The sequence below is a fragment of the Syzygium oleosum genome, unplaced genomic scaffold, assembly GCF_021117445.2.
Source record: "Syzygium oleosum isolate NSW1041296 unplaced genomic scaffold, Sole_v2.1 Sole_v2.02, whole genome shotgun sequence".
Classification (NCBI taxonomy): Eukaryota; Viridiplantae; Streptophyta; class Magnoliopsida; order Myrtales; family Myrtaceae; genus Syzygium; species Syzygium oleosum.
The window spans coordinates 20,497,276-20,514,285 of record NW_026607486.1 but is presented as its reverse complement, the minus strand read 5'-3'; the positions used below and the strand labels follow the sequence as shown (position 1 = coordinate 20,514,285).

General features: G+C 40.2%; 2 protein-coding genes across 2 annotated transcripts; both read right to left on the bottom strand.

Moving 5' to 3' along the window:
• Positions 1-2,170: 2,170 nt before the first annotated feature.
• Positions 2,171-6,798, bottom strand: LOC115673355 (protein ALP1-like). Its single transcript, XM_030595508.2, has 2 exons — positions 6,206-6,798; positions 2,171-3,372 (listed from the first exon to the last, which is right to left on the bottom strand). The coding sequence occupies exons 1-2, from the start codon at positions 6,354-6,356 to the stop codon at positions 2,330-2,332; spliced, it is 1,194 nt and encodes a 397-aa protein (XP_030451368.1). The 5' UTR covers positions 6,357-6,798; the 3' UTR covers positions 2,171-2,329.
• A 7,775-nt stretch (positions 6,799-14,573) lies between these two features.
• On the bottom strand, positions 14,574-16,456 carry LOC115673267 (protein SOSEKI 5-like). The gene is made up of 3 exons (XM_030595378.2): positions 16,028-16,456; positions 15,819-15,888; positions 14,574-15,469 (listed from the first exon to the last, which is right to left on the bottom strand). The coding sequence occupies exons 1-3, from the start codon at positions 16,245-16,247 to the stop codon at positions 14,827-14,829; spliced, it is 933 nt and encodes a 310-aa protein (XP_030451238.1). The 5' UTR covers positions 16,248-16,456; the 3' UTR covers positions 14,574-14,826.
• Positions 16,457-17,010: the final 554 nt, after the last annotated feature.

Sequence of the window (17,010 nt, the reverse complement as noted above, 5' to 3'; positions counted from 1 at the left end):
ACAACCGGTAGAGGGAAGTAGGAAAAAAAGAAAACTACGAGAGTAAAAATCCACAACTTTTTTGAAAAACATTGTTAGAATCGTCTACGTTAGTGATTTCCGGCCAAATTGGAAAATGAATGATTATATTGGAAGATCTTAAAAAAATTTATGACTAAATTGACCAAATTGAAAAGTTTAGGACTGGATTGACAATTTTGGACATACAATAGGTTTAAAACCTCTTGGACAATTTTCCCGATATTCCCCTGTTATAAGGTTTCTTATATGTATATATCATGTATAGATTTGTTTTTAAAGCTTATGCATATATATATTTTTATGTGTATATAGACTCTCTTTTGCAATACCTATATGTAATTAGATGAAAAGAGTTAATTAGAATCCGTGATAAAATATCTCATGATCGCACAGATATTGCTTATAAATGTTTTATACTAATTGTTTATATATATAGTCTGTTTTCATATATTTATAAAAAAATAAGGCTAAATTTTTCTAAAGATGATGCTTTCCTGCCTCTAAGTTATAAAAAGAAAGAGAAAAGATTGCTACAATTGGACTAGAGATTGCTACGAAAAGATTCCTGCACATATAGATTGCTAGATACGAAAAAAAAAAAAAAGGCTGAAAGTTTATATAGAGATTGCTAGCTTTATTTATATAAAAACGCCTTTTGATATTACTATATAACAACAAAGTATTCCCTAAATGTGCCGCATATTGCTAGAATTGGACTCTCCTCGTTGCATGAGAAGATTTTGGTGCTTTCTCCTTAAAGTAGCATTACGCACCAAATTATCGCCGCTCATCCTTCTCATCTCAGTTCATTATGATATCTAATCGAGACTCGTTTGTATTAATGCAATATTTAATTTTAGCATGATAAGATAATTTAAAGTTTTCCATATTAGTGGGTAGGTTAAAGCGTCCGTTGTTCTTTGACCCAAAAAAGAAAAAAGAAGAAGCTTCCATTGTTCGTATGCATTTTAGAGACGGTAATATTTACGATTTATAACATTTTTTATTATATTTTAAAACTTTTATCTTTATATTAGTGAGTCATTTCTACGTTTTTTTTTTGGTCGGAAGTTGATTTGTACTTTGATACGGTTTTTATGCGTACCTTTTAAAGCTAATAATATGTCAAAGGAATGTTGTTTTTGTCCCAGGTCATCAGAAAACTATATGCTCCCGTTGATATGTTTTTTCACATTTTTCTCTCTATATTGTGTCATTATTTTTTTGCAACTCATTCTCATTTAAAAAAAGTATCTTCTTATAAGTCCAAAGGTGCCTATGATTGAAGTAATGGGAGATGTAAATATATTTGAGATGTAGAAAAGAATATAATATTACTTTTTACCCAAAAATACATTTTAAATCTCCGTTTGTTTCGTGGAAAATGAATGATTTAAAAAATATTTTTTCTAAAAATGATCGTTTGTATCGCTTAAAATAATTAGTCAATAGAAAATATTTTCATTATACAATAAGAGTTTATTTCCAGATATTTTCTGAACGATGAAAATATTTTACGCCCAATCATTTTTTTAAGCGATATAAGCGATCATTTTTTTGAAAATGTTTTCCAAATCATTCATTTTTAACGAAACAAACAGACGTAGTGCGATCAATGGATGATATTTCTTTTGAAATAATTTGATAATAGGTCAGTCTTGGTTACATCCCGTGGTTATGGTTCACTCTCGCATTGAGCTTGAGGGTCGTTGGGTGGGCATGGACTGCAGAAGAGACAGAAGTATGAAAAGTCAACCAACTTTGGCATGACAATTCTACTCTGAGATCACAGATCATTCTCACCAAACGAGCTCAATGTCATCGAATTTGAACCCGCCCGCCATGAGGCGATAAAAGTAGTCTCCTTCCGAAAAATCGACAAGAGCAAAGAGTTGCCGCGCTTTGGATCAAGATACGGTCTTGAATGAACTTGCTTCAGCATAACATTTAAGAGCAGCAACATGTATGTGAGTGACGGGTCAAGCCAGGGGCCAGTGACGCACACGATCTTCATTTTCTGAAGGTCAACAACCTCGACTGTCTACGAAGGAGTGCATGCAACAGAAGTTCAAATGAAGTAATGCTATCGTTGCAGAAACTGTAACATGCGAGCAAGATGCAAAAGAAGAGGAAGAAACTGTACCTCGACTTGTCGTACCAGAAGAAAGCAAGAACAAGAATTTGTATTCAGCATTAACAATTACTGTCTCCTCAAAATATAATGACGCCCATCATTTGTCGGTTCTATCAATCAAACGCATCAATTTAGAAGAACAAAATGAGAATTCTCAAGGGAGAACAAGGATTTTCAGGGTGGCAGCTTTCCAGCCAAGTACAAAGAGAGCTTCTCCCTAAGCAAAGAGCACTCGGTGTTGACAGCCTCACAAATCTGTTGTCGGTAACCCGGATCGTGATCATGGGACAAGGGCATTTCGTCTTGGACCTCGTCTTCCATATCTATAATGATGTTGTGCAGCAAACAGCAAACGAATATGATCCTCGGTAACTTGTTCCGGTCGGGCATCCACAGAACCCCTTCAATTATCTTCCACATGTCCTTTAACCGCACCAATGCCCTCCGAGCCACTAATCTCGTGGCATGATGCCGCTTGTTAAACCCAAGTTGATAATCCGAAAGGCCTTTTCCTTTATAAGGAGTCAGAAGCCAAGGCAAAAGTGGGAAACCCACATCCCCGACAATGTATTCTCTTATTTCTGTTCCTTCCGGAAGCAGCATTTTCTTGCCATTGAGCCTCTTTTCATCATCGGAGAGCTTAAAGAAACCTGAGCCACTGAGAACAGTGGCGTCGCTCAGTTTTCCAGGCCAACCAGTAATCACATCACGGAATCTCAAATCGGCATCCACGACTGCCTGCAAAACCATGCTGCACTTTTTCTCCCGATCAAACCAGACATTGTTAGAAGGGTCCACCATTGGCAAGTTCATGAGGACGTGGGTGGTGTCGATGGCTCCACAACAATTCGGAAGGCCTCGAATTTTCTCAAACTTTGACTTTATCTGTTCCATTTCTGATTCATCTGAAGGCCAATGGAGATGAGGCAGTGCCTTTTCTTCCATTGCCTCCACGAATCGCCAAGTTATTTGGGAAACCGTAGATTGGTTCATTCCAAACGATTCACCAATGCTTGATAATGATTTTCCTGAACTGAGCCTCCTAAGAGCAACAGCTACTAGATCATTCAAGGACAGAGGATTTCCACTGAGATCGGTGAAGCTTGAGGGTTTATTCATCATATCTTCCTTTACCATTGAACAAACATAGTCGAATGTTTTTCTTGATATTCTGAAAAATGACTCAAATTCCTTTGACTTCTTTGGTTGGGATGGACCTACATACATAATAAAGACAATTGCTCATTCTCCGGTGCCTTGCATGGTCGTGTCAAACTTCAAACAAATAGTTAATATTATTTCCCTTCTTTCCAATTATGAGTCAAACTCTCACAGAAGCAATGAATCATCAAATGATACAAAGGATACACTGTCATGTGGAGTTGAATAACGCGTAGAAAGACTAAAACGTATGAGGCAGAAACTGTATTCAAGACAGAGATTTGATTTTTGAAGGTTATCAGAATATATTCGAGTCTTCCAAGAGAAATTAGTCCTCTAAAAGTAATATATGCACGTCAATACATAGTCAAAATTTTCCATTGTTGAATGAAACCTCCATGGTGATCTATAAAAACAACAAAGCATTCAAAATCATGTGCGTAGAAGGAAGTATTTAACCTGAAAACTAGAAAAACATCCATTAATCTTGACTGCAGAAATGTACCACTTGAAAGCTATAAATGAACACCAGAGAAAGAAGAAACTGACTTGGGGACATAAGCCAAATGAAGACATCAACCAAAACAGAAGCAAACTTGAAGATGAAGGATAAGTTAAAAAAACCAGTCCATGGCAGTGAGCGCAACTGTTATTAGATCAATTCATCTATCTCTGCTCTCCAGTAGGATTATCATCTCCGGACTTGTTTGCTCATCTTTCTAGAGGTAGAAAAAAGTGCAAAATATCCTGACTTAACAGATTTTTGTAAGGTTTTGTTCTCGCCTCATGCGGTATTTAACCTCGACTTGTTTTGAGTTATGTTATGTTTAATATTCAGTAGGTTCAAGTCTGACAATGAGCATCCAAGATCAATGTAGATGAATCTCCACTTCTGATGCACATAACTCAGTGGGAGATACGCTTTTGACATCGCCCCCTTCCATCAATTTCTCCGATTGAAATGAAATCTACACTTAAAAAATCTACTTGCCCTATTTTGAAGACCTGTTAGTGAAGCTCTTTCCTCATCAAATCTGTTTTATTTTTGGGGGCCAAACCTGGTCACTTGTGTTGAATAACAAAAATTGTCCACTTTGTATAAGATTCGACAGCAGCTGTATAAGGTAAACTGGTGTAAATTTCAAGATGAAGAAACATTGAGATATAATAGGACTCAGAGCTTTATTGAACATGATAAAACGCAAGAGTTATGTTATGTCTAACATTCAGAAGGTTCAAATCTGACAATGAGCATTTAAGATCAATGAAGATGAATCTCCACTTCTGATGCACATAGCTCAGTGGGATATACGCTTTTGACATCCCCCCCTTCAATGAATTTCTCTGACTAAAATGAAATCTACACTCAAAAAATCTACTTCCCCTATTTTGAAGACCTGTTAGAGTAGCTCTTTCCTCATCATCTCTGTTTTTTTTTTTTGGCCGAACCTGGTCACTTTTGTTGAATAACAAAAATGTCCACTTGGTATAAGATTCGACAGCAGCTGAATAAGGTAAATTGGTGTAAAGACCATTTCAAGATGAATAAAACATTGAGATACAGTAGGACTCTGAGTTTAATTGAACATGATAAAACCATCTCTGCCAAACAGCAGGCCCTAATAAAAGTTTTAATTCATCGAATTACTTTTTGGTGTTACCTAGCTTCTTTGCCTTCCTACTCCTCATTGTGTCTCTATCTAATAGTAAAAGGAAAAGAAAATGACACCAAAAGATGGTCATACAGGCCAATGTTTTTTGCAGCGGAAGCATATAACTGTTCATCCCCATTTAAGGAAATATTTCAAGTGAAGCCCTTCAATAAATATGGCACCAGTACTTATTTGGCATTTGACGTACCCCTTAGGCAGCTGCTCTGTCGTATATCTAGTCCCCAACAACAGAAAAGCAAACATTTCAGCTTCTAACATGTCTTTCCTTGGTTAGCAAAGGGAGAAGGTAAAAACACCGTCAGACTGACCAATCGAGATCCCCCAATTGTTAATCCGCATAAAAGAAATTGCCATGGCAGATGAGAAAGTTTTACCTACACATGATCCATCTGATCACAATGTACAATAGACCTCTATATCTCCAAAAAACCCGACAAAAAAGAGAATAAATAAGCGTGCCACGAGCAGCAAATCAGCACACCAGCTGAGAGTGAAATTGATGCCCTTTTAAGCAAAACTGAGCAACACAAATGAAAGACGAAGAAAGAAAGAGCTCAACATGAAAAATGACTATATTATTTCTACAGCTCATCAGCCATAGAGAAAAGTATCGTGCAAAGTCGTAACATAAATGATGCAGTAGCAAAAATGGAGCTGGAAAAATATGTGAACTATGAAGTCCCTGACTCTTTCCTGCTGTGGGGAGGCAATGTAGGTGTGGCTGTAGTTTGTTACGTCACAAACTTAATAGAGCGAAAATCACCAACCTCACAGTTAAGTTTGACCTGTTATGTTTAGATTTCCAACAAATGAAAGAGCTCAAATATAAGGTCGAGCCACCGCTTGAAGATCTAGTACGTCAAAACCCAACAACAGCACACCAAAGAAGCTCAAGACAACACGAATCAAGCAACAAAAGCAAGCAAAACAACCGAGCACTACATGATTACACGAAATGTATCCCGGTAATCGCAAGCCGAAGCCAGTCACGGCGACATAATCGAATCATTCTTCTGCGAAAAACACGCCAACAGATTTACTGTTACTCTTCAAGACGGAATAGAACAGAGAATCACAAGACCCGACGAGACCGAGAGCGAGAGCAACAGCAATGTACGGGATCGACACCAGCTCAGCGAAGCAAATCAATCAAAGAAGCGCACTCCCAAAGGACGACAGCCAGAACAGCTACAAAACTTAACGACAGAACGTTTACCTGTAATCCTCTTGGAGAAATCATCCCACCAATCCGACGACTGGGGCTGAACTGGCAAGGAAGCGAGCGCAGCGTCCGAGTCAACCTTGCTCTTGTTGCTCTCTGCTTTCCTCCTCCTCTTCTTCTTCACCCCTCCCTTGATGGGCCCCATTGGAAGAGCTCAGGAAAGGAAAAAGAACGATACCCGAGTCAAGTTGAGGAAGACCCACGAACGAAGAACGACAGGATTCGCAGAGGGGGTCGGGAAAGGAGAGACTTGGCGACGAAACAACCAAATTTGACGGCAATGGGCAGGAGAGGAAGGGTGGGGTGTTGTTGTAGCAACGAGGGTATGATGGAATTGAAGAGAGCTAGCGTGCTTTGTCATGTGTTGAATTCAAAGCATGCAATGATAAAGTTGAGGAATGTCCAACATGGGTCGATCAGAGAATGGTTCTGCACAAAGCGACGGCGAAGAGAGGTTTCGAGTGACGTGGGTTGTGTTCTTTTGCTGAGAATGACAAATTTTTGCATCGCAGGGAAAGGCAAAGCGAGAGAGAGAGAGAGACAATGCAGAGAATCGAAGGCGAAAAAGGAGGCGTTTTTCGGACACGGCCAGATTTCTATCATACAACGTCAATGAATTGGTCATTCCGGCATGTTCTCATCGAGTCAACCATATTTTCGTGTTTGACCCCCAAAAAAAACTATATTTTCGTGAAAAAAATTACCATCATTGAGAAAATAATTATTTGGAAACTCGGTACGTAACTATCTTCTTTTTACGATAAGCGGGTAAGATTATTGGTTGAGAAAATGTGGATGAAAGGCACAAAAGTGATGATACATAGCAATGGCGGCGATAGGCTCGTGATGGTAGCACCATAAACGAAATCTTCGGGGTCTTTCGAGGTGCACCATTCAGTGCTCGCGTCTATTCGGTCAGCTAAGCTGATTTGAAAAGAAAAGAAGAAATTCAAAATTATTGTTGAGCAACGATGGTTTTGAATGGGTGGAGATTTATGGATGCTTGAAGCATATTGCTAAGGTAATCCACATCGTTTGTCTATGGGATGTATATGCTCATTATATACACGCGGTCTCTCTCCACCGATCAGCCTGAACTCTCGAGTTAAACTTTCTAACATGCTATCGTAGCTAAGTTTTTGTCAAATTCCACGTATCGTTCCTAATTTGGTTGGACTTTCTAACACATGCAAAAATCTCTTGAGCACAAAAATAATTATAGTTAGATGAGAACTTGAGATTTTAAGTCAAGCACGATCGTGGTCTCATTATCTCTAAACACGGACAATATTGACACAATCTTCAAAACTTATCATACATGATCGATAGCAAATCGTAAGTTACATTTTGTCTTAGACGGGGTTGCAATGACCGATCGTGCCAAATCGACCGAGAGATTATTGGATAGTTAAATTTTGGTGCTTAGAGAACTTGAGATTCCAAGTCGCAATCTTAAAATATTATCGTACATCGTCGATGGAAAATCGTAAATCACATGATGTCTTAGACGGGGTTGCAATGACCAATGACCAACTGTGCCGAATCGATCAAGAGATTAATGTATGGCTAAACGGACAAATTGGGCCCACGTATTGCCTTACATGAAACGCAAAACTGAAGCCCATAGCACGACGGGTCAATTTTGATTCGATTTGCGACACGTCGTAAACTTAAAGTCCAAACCCACTTCATCAAAGATGGACCTCTCGAATTGGGCTTGGGCCAAAAAAGAATTGGGCTTGGGCCCACACGAGCAATGGCAACCTGGTTTTCTCTTAACCTGATTTTCCGGAAAATATATATTTTTTCGTATCATTGATGGACAAAAGCCAGCATCATAGACAGGTCGTGCTACAATAGATTGCGATATCCTCAGTTTAAGATGGCGAGCCGGTTCGATCTAGTGTTTCAAGAGGTGAGATTGTGATTAACCGTTCTAAAAGGATGTGGTTGGTTATGATGTATCTTTCACGTGATATTGAAGTAAATTAAATCGGGTATTAATAGATCGTGTAGCCAAATAAAAAAGAAGAGGAAGAAAGAATTAAACGAGAGAATCGAGTAATTGAAAATGCAGATGCATGTGTTCCACAACACGCACGAAAGAGGAGAGCAAACTGTGGATTAAAAGTCAAAGTAGATTTCCTTGTCACATGTCAGTCATGTACTTTTTTTCCACATATTCTATGCCAAATTTGGACTCCTAGGTCCTTGAAAACGGCCTCTATCAACTCGTTGTTCAGCAGAAAAAAACTCAACTTTGATCTGCCCACAGAGAAAATACAGTACATCCGGATCGATGCTAGTGATCATAGTACGTTGTCTTTGTAGTCGGCTAAGTTCGTATATCAGAAATTAAAATCAAACGGTAGGAAAAACTAACCTGAAAGCAGCACAACCAAATAAGCAGAATGTTGATCCGAGCCCAACGAATTAACGTCGTGTCCTTAAGACGAATTTGGCCCCTCAATCAGTACCCGAGGATATTGGACAATCGTCTCCCAGGATAGAACGGATCTCGTTCCTCCGAAGCGGTACGTATACGGAGGACTCCAACGAACGCAATTTTGCAGAACAATCGCACCAAATGACAATGATAAAGTGAATATGCGTAGAGTGCGTCTAGAAAAAATGAATGCCACGAAGTGATATTTCTATTCCGAACTAAACTGTTCGGTCTTATTCAAGTGACGAAAAATGAAGAGTCGCGAGTTTTCGTGAATAGTAGCGAAGGTTCGCTTGAACCGGTTCGGTTCATGAACAGTCGCGAAAGGGCTTCGGTTTTCTGTTCGGGCGAACCGAACCTCACGAACATACATGTTTATTTGTCCAAAAAATAAATAAATTCTAAACAACGTGTCTGTTCGAAAAAAAAAAATAAAAACCGATAGAGAGTGGACCCGGAACCGAACCGAGCCGAGCCGGCCGGACGGACGGCGGCGGCGCGCGCGCGGGAGGTGGACCGACCTAGCTTGACGTAGGTCCTCTCTCTCCACAAAAGTGGGGTACCCTTGGGCCCAAACCCATTTGTGAGGCTCAACTATTTGAACCCATCTCCCATCTCTCTTCTACCCTATGTGGGACACTTTCACCCACACACTTCTCATTCAATTCTATGGGATTTTTGGTTCCAAAATCCCAACAATCCCCCACATGAATGAGAAGTTCAGATATCATGACTCTTTGTGTATGCATGAGATGCAATGTGCGATTATTCCATGAGAAAACGTTGCATCGGGATAAGTAGTCCCGAGACCTTGAACTTTCCTTAGTGAAACCTATCGGACTTACTCACCAATCAAGAGACTTGATGTCTTTGAACCGTCGACCTTTGGTGTAAGCCTAGACAATAGAAATCACACAACCTGTTTCTCGAACAAAATTGGTTCTCACCGTTGTGTTCGTTTTGGCCATGAACACCGCCTCGGTCTCATGAGTGTTTTAGAGAATTCGGCCTTTTCAATTCTCACGAAGCGGCCCTCACTTCACACTCACATAGGTGATTTCCGAACATATAGTATATCACATACTCAATTCGAATCATTAAAAGCTTTTGCTTAACCTTCACATATTAGTACTTGTCTTCATCCTAGGAATGAGTAAAAATTTAACAAGACTCTACACTTCGTCTTCATAACTTAGTTGTCCCTTTGAACCTAGATCTTGGGATCTCCAATCAACTAGGTAGGGTTTCCGCTATGATGACTTGTTTATAGGCCTTAAACCCATTCCCCTTGATGTTTTTGCAACCATCTCTCCAGTTAGGCCTTTTGTCAATGGATCCGCAATATTATCTTTTGACTTCACATAGTCAATGGTGATAATTCCACTAGAGAGAAGTTGTCTTATCGTGTCATGTCTTCGACGTATGTGTCGAGACTTACCGTTATACATGACATTCCTTGCTCTTCCTATTGCCGCTTGACCGTCACAATGTATACATACGGCGGAGCCTTGGTTTAGGCCAATTAGGAATATCTTCCAAGAAATTTCGAAGCCACTCGCTTCTTCACCGGCTTTATCCAAAGCAATAAATTCTGATTCCATAGTGGATCTAGCAATACAAGTTTGTTTGGATGATTTCCAAGACACTGCCGCTCCCCCAAGTGTGAATACATATCCACTTGTCGATTTTGTGTCTTTAGTGCCGGTTATCCAATTTGCATCACAAGTATCCTTCAAGTACCGCTGGATATTCGTGTAATGCAAAGCGTAATCTTGAGTATGCTTTAAGTAGCCCAATAAACGTTTCATTGCTTTCCAATGATTTTCATTTGGACTAACTGTAAATCGACTTAGCTTGCTAACCGCACAAGCTATGTCCGGCCTAGTACAGATTCATGACATACATTAAACCGCCTAGTATACTAGCATACTCATTTTGAGCCTTACTTTCACCGAGTATTCTTCGAAAGATGTAAATTAACATCTATCGGAGTCTTTACCGTATAATATATCTAGATTCTTGCACTTTCCAAGAATCGTCTCAATATAATGGGATTGTGATAGAGCTAATCCTCCATATGTTTTATGGATTTTAACTCCTAAAATAACATCTGCAACCCCCATATCTTTCATATCAAATTTACTTGTGAGCATGCGTTTGGTTGCCTTAACAACCTCACTATCGCTGCCCATTATAAGCATGTCGTCTACATATAAGCACAAAATGGCAAAACCATTATGAGTGTTCTTAACATATACACATTTATCACACTCATTGATCTTGAAACCATTCGACAACATGACTTGGTCGAATTTAGCATGCCATTGTTTCGGTGCTTGTTTCAATCCATAGAGTGACTTGATAAGCCGACATACTTTCTTCTCTTGACTTGGAACAATGAACCCTTCGGGTTGTTCCAAATATATTTCTTCTTCCAAATCCCCGTTTAAGAAGGCCGTCTTAACATCCATTTGATGGATTTCAAGCTTATACACCGCGCTATGGCAATTAGCATCCTTATGGATGTAATTCTAGTAACAGGTGAATAAGTATCAAAATAATCAAGACCTTCTCGTTGCTTGTATCCTTTTACTACAAGCCTAGCCTTATATTTATCAATAGCACCATCCGCTTTCATTTTCCTCTTGAAAATCCACTTACACTGCAGTGGTTTATTACCAGGAGGAAGGTCAACCAATTCCCATGTATGGTTTGACAAGATGGATTCAACTTCACTATTGATAGCTTCTTTCCGAACGGGGCTTCGCGAAGTCACGCTTCTTTGAATGTCCGAGGCTCATTCTCTAACGTATACGTTAAGAAATCGTGTCCAAAAGACGCTGGAAGTCCTTTGTCTTTTACTACGTCTAGGTTCATCCTCAATTGGATCATTTCTAGATATAGTATCTCGAGACCTCTTATTATTATCAATTGGCTCATATACTATGTTATACGGAAATATATTTTCAAAGAACGAAGCGTCCCTTGATTCAATTATCGTATTAACATGTATATCCGGGATCTCTCGACTTGTGAACAAGAAAACGATATGCATTGCTATTCCGAGCATATCCGATAAAAACACAATCAACGCTTTGGTCCTATCTTAACCTTTTTAGGCTTAGGAACCGCAACCTTAGCCAAACACCCCCACACTTTGAGATAATTCAAGTTAGGCATTCCGCCTTTCCATTTCTCATAGGGAGTTTGTTGTGTTTTTCGTCAGGGGCACTCGATTTAAAATAAAATTCGCCGTCAAAACCTTCCCCCACAAATTCTCGTGGTAAACCGGAACTATTCAACAATGCATTCATTGTTTCCTTTAAAGACCGGTTTTTCCTTTCCGCCACTCCATTAGATTGCGGCGTATAAGGAGGAGTCATTTGGTGAACGATACCAAACTCAGCACAAATTTCCTCAAAAGGAAATTCATATTCACCTCCTCTCGTCACTTCTTATCATTTTAACTTTCTTATTCAACGAGTTTCAACTTCGGACTTATAAATTCTAAAAGCATTCACACCTCATCTTTGCTACTAAGCAAATAAACATAACAATACCTCGAGCAGTCATCTATAAATGTGATAAAATACTTATTACCACCTCTTGACGGTATTGATTTCATATCGCATATATCTCGTGTGTATTAAATCTAAAGGTTCGAGACTCTATTGTCTACGAATGAAAAGGAGGCTTAGAAAATTTAGATTCAACACACACTTGGCATTTCTCACTAGAACATTCGAATTTTGGCAATAATCCCATGTTCATTAATTTCTTTATCGACTTATAGTTAACGTGTCCTAATCTATCATGCCATAAATTAGGAGACTCAAGCACATAAGCGAAACAGCTTTATTCATAACAACATTGGGTACAACAAATCATTACATTTAACTTGAAAAAACCATCACTGAGGTAACCCTTTCCTACATACATCTCATTCTTGGAGAGTACAAACTTATCGGATACAAAAACCAACTTGAAGCCATTCTTGCTAAGAAGAGATCCGGACACTAAATTCTTGCGTATGTCTGGCACATGTAGCACATTATTTAGTGTCACAACTTTCCCAGATGTCATCTTTAGAGCAACCTTTCCAACACCTTCAACCTTAGAGGTCGATGAATTACCCATGTAGAGTTTTTCATCACCTTCCATAGGCATGTAAGATGAGAACATTGATTTATTGGCGCAAATATGACGAGTTGCTCCAAGTATCAATCCACCACTCCTTGGGATTTCCCACCATATTACACTCGGATATCATGGCGCTTAGATTGATATCATCAACACCATTGGAAATTTCTTCCACCACATTAGCCTGAGTTTTTGTCTTTTCTTGGCTCTGCAGTCTTTGGCTCGATGTCCAGACTTGCCACAGTTGAAGCACTTGCCAACGAACTTCTTCAGGCCTTGGGTGAATCCCTCTCCAGACTTGCTAGTCATTTTTCTCTTCTTGTTGGGTTTTGATCCTTCTTCAACAACATTGACCCTTGAGACCGCCAAATTGCTGCCAACTTTCTTTTCGGAATTTCTATTGTCTTCCTCTATCCTCAACCGAACAATCAAGTCTTCAAGTGACAACTCCTTTCTCTTGTGTTTGAGATAATTCTTGAAATCTCTCCAGGATGGTGGCAATTTTTCAATGAATGCAGCCACTTGAAATGTCTCACTTAGAGTCATTCCTTCAAAGGGGAATATCATGCATAATCACTTGAAGCTCTTGAACCTGACTTAAGACGGTCTTTGAATCAACCATCTTGAAGTCCAGAAATTTACCGACAATGAATTTCTTCAATCCGGCATCTTCGGTTTTGTATTTCTTGTCCAGACTATCCCATAACTCTTTAGCCGTTTTTAGCGGACTATATACGTTATAGAGAGTATTGTCCAGACCGTTGAGGACATAGTTGCGACACAGGAAGTCAGAATGATTCCATGCGTCCACAGTAGCAAGCTTTTCTTTATTTGTCTCTCCAACGTCCAATTTAGGACCATCCTCATTGAGGAATCTAGCCAAGTTCAAGGTCGTGAGATAGAACAACATCTTTTGTTGCCATCTCTTAAAATCCGTACCATTGAACTTTTCTGGCTTTTCTCCGTGATTCGGAACAGGATTAACCGAAGTCGAAGCCATTTCTGAAAGCAGTACAACCAAATAAGCAGAATGTTGATCCGAGCCCAACGAATTAACGTCGTGTCCTTAAGACGAATTTGGCCCCTCAATCAGTACCCGAGGATATTGGACAATCGTCTCCCAGGATAGAACGGATCTCGTTCCTCCGAAGCGGTACGTATACGGAGGACTCCAACGAACGCAATTTTGCAGAACAATCGCACCAAATGACAATGATGAAGTGAATATGCGTAGAGTGCGTCTAGAAAAAATGAATGCCACGAAGTGATATTTCTATTCCGAACTAAACTGTTCGGTCTTATTCAAGTGACGAAAAATGAAGAGTCGCGAGTTTTCGTGAATAGTAGCGAATAAATTCTAAACAACGTGTCTGTTCGAAAAAAAAAAATAAAAACCGATAGAGAGTGGACCCGGCCGGACGGCGGCGGCGGCGCGCGCGGGAGGTGGACCGACCTAGCTTGACGTAGGTCCTCTCTCTTCCACAAAAGTGGGGTACCCCTTGGGGCCCAAACCCATTTGTGAGGCTCAACTATTTGAACCCATCTCCCATCTCTCTTCTACCCTATGTGGGACACTTTCACCCACACACTTCTCATTCAATTCTATGGGATTTTTGGTTCCAAAATCCCAACAGTCTTTGGTTTTCGAGAAGAAAATTTACAAGTAAAAGTAGAATGGAATGCCGTTCTTGATGGGTGGGATTCTTTGAGAAGCAGGCTGGAAATGCAAGAACTCATCAAGTTTGTATGTAAGTTCTGTACTTATAGTTCAGTCCCTTCCAAATCCGGTGTGGAACTGTAATTCATAGATGCAAGAACCCAATTACAAGAACCCGATAGGACACTCACCGCATATCCGAAAATCATATTTTTCCGTGGTATCGCATTAGCATGCTCTCGTTATTGGGGACGAGAGATCTCGAAATGTATCATGCACTTTGTGGGATGTTCATGTCGAATTCAAAAAATTTTATACGGCCTTTCTTCCTTCACGCACGCTCAGGCACATTTGATCCACTGAACATCCTCTTCAGTCTCTACCTGGGTGTATAGACTCAACATCGTCAACACCCTTTGAACCGCACATGATCAGCTGCATCAGAACTGCTGCTGATGCCTTCATCCTCCCGCTGGGCCTCTCGTTCTCAAGCGCCTGATTCCTAATATCCGACAACTTGTAATTTGGGTCTCTCGTTATGGAGCTCGAACCATCCAAGCTCTCTTGCCCCTCGGTGCTCGAATTCGATGGCGGGGAGGACAGAATCCGAATCTCCTCCTTGCTCCAGTCCTCGTCGCGGTTGCCCCTCTTCGCTTGCCTAGTTCTCTTGTCGTCAGTCTGCGTGGACGCATTCGCCGCCTTATTAGCCATTTCCGAGGTCTTGGCCTCGTAGACTCTGTATTGGTGAAGGTCATCTAGCGAGAGTGATGTGGAGTACGAATGGCTCTTTTTCTTGATGTTGACGATGTCGGAGAGCTTGATGTCCTCAGCTGGGTTGTTTGTTTCCGAGGAGCAGTTCTTTGACGCCGGCGTTGAGATCGCGGCGGAGGATCGGAAGCTTGGAGGTGGTACTTGGAGGAGTTGTGATCCCTTGAGGATGTATTCATGGCCATTGCAAGGGTGTATCAGGTCATCCTCTGTCAAGTCTTGCCACACATACCCACTTTTGTAGTTCCTAAATTTAAAAAGAGGCAAAGACCAGATCATGAAATGAAAGAAAGATGATGTAACTTGCCGAATCATATAAAGCAAATTTTACTAGAAATTGTTGAACCATTCCTGCCAATGTTGAACTCGAAAGAACCAAGAAAAAGAGAATTTATGCACTCAAAAGAACCAAGAAAAAGAGCATTTCTTTTTTGTCTGTTCCATTCCCATACCTTTTCTCACTTTCAGGGGGAAAAATAAGAAAAATCATGATAGTACTTCTACCTAAAAGTCACCAAGCTATACGACGTTCAGAAACAAAAGGAGACCAAATTGGAGGGGACAGAGAGCGCTTGTTTGTGAGTTCAGTCACATACCTCTTTGAAGACCAAGAGTACAAGTTGGCCATGCCTTGACCTCGCACACAATTCAATCTATTGATCACATCTGGAAAAATTGCAGCAAAAGATCATCAATCACTTGGAAAACATCTCAACCAGAATCAACATGTATCAAACAGAGAGTAAAAGCAAATAAGGAACAGAGAAAAGAACTTCTGAAAAATGATCCACGAAGTTTCGTTTACCTCCGAGAAAGAGCCCACCGGGTGACGAAAGCGGGACTTCCATGAAATGGGGATGCTCAAGATGGCCATTTCTCGAGAGGTAGTAAACGACCGGGATTTTGCTCTCCATCTTCATCTGGGGCTCAATCCATTTCTTGGTCCTCTCAGGACTCGTGTCCGTGTCTTGGAACTTCTTGGGCACCCACGCATCTGCCGTGTTGAACCTTGAACTGACGGACATTTTTTTGGTTCCTTCCTGTTCCTCTTCTGGCGACCAAGGAAAGCAACACCGAGGATGCCTCAGAATGATCGGAGGCCCATCAAAGAAAACTCTCGACGAAGAGATACGAAAAGGGTTAACTAACGGCAAATAAACAAAGGGGCTAGTGGGCGGAGAAATCACGAGGCTTGGACTTTCTTGGAGAAAGAAGAAGAAAGGGGAGGGAACAATAGAGAAACAAGAGAGAGGCATTGTGCATATATAGTAGGGGGGACAAATGCTCGGGGAATGTGACCTCAGGGGGTCAGCTCTTGGCAGGTGAATTTGTTTCATCTGAACTCGCGGCTAACCAGAAGTTGTCGTTATCTGTTCTTTGCTTAACTGGGGAAATCCTCAGCCGAAAATTTATGTCTATTATACTCTTGCAAGAAGAAGGGACTAAGAGAGGGTTAGGTACCCGGCCAATCTTCGTAATTAAATACCGTCACTGTATAGATTTCGTTATGAATTGGCAAAGAACAAATAATAAATAAATAAATAATTTAAAAAATATTATTAAAAATTATCCATGTCAGCGTCTGTCATACCACGTAGGACCACTGGCGTCCACGTCTGGCCTGATGGACTCATTTGGCTTAACGTGAAAATGTTTAGGATTCAATTGACAAAATTGATGTGTTTATAATTGAATTGATAAAAGTGCAATAGGTTTAGGATTTTTTAGATAATTTTCCAAATAATTCGTTGGTAGAGCCAAAGAATGTGAACAGAAAAATTCTAACCC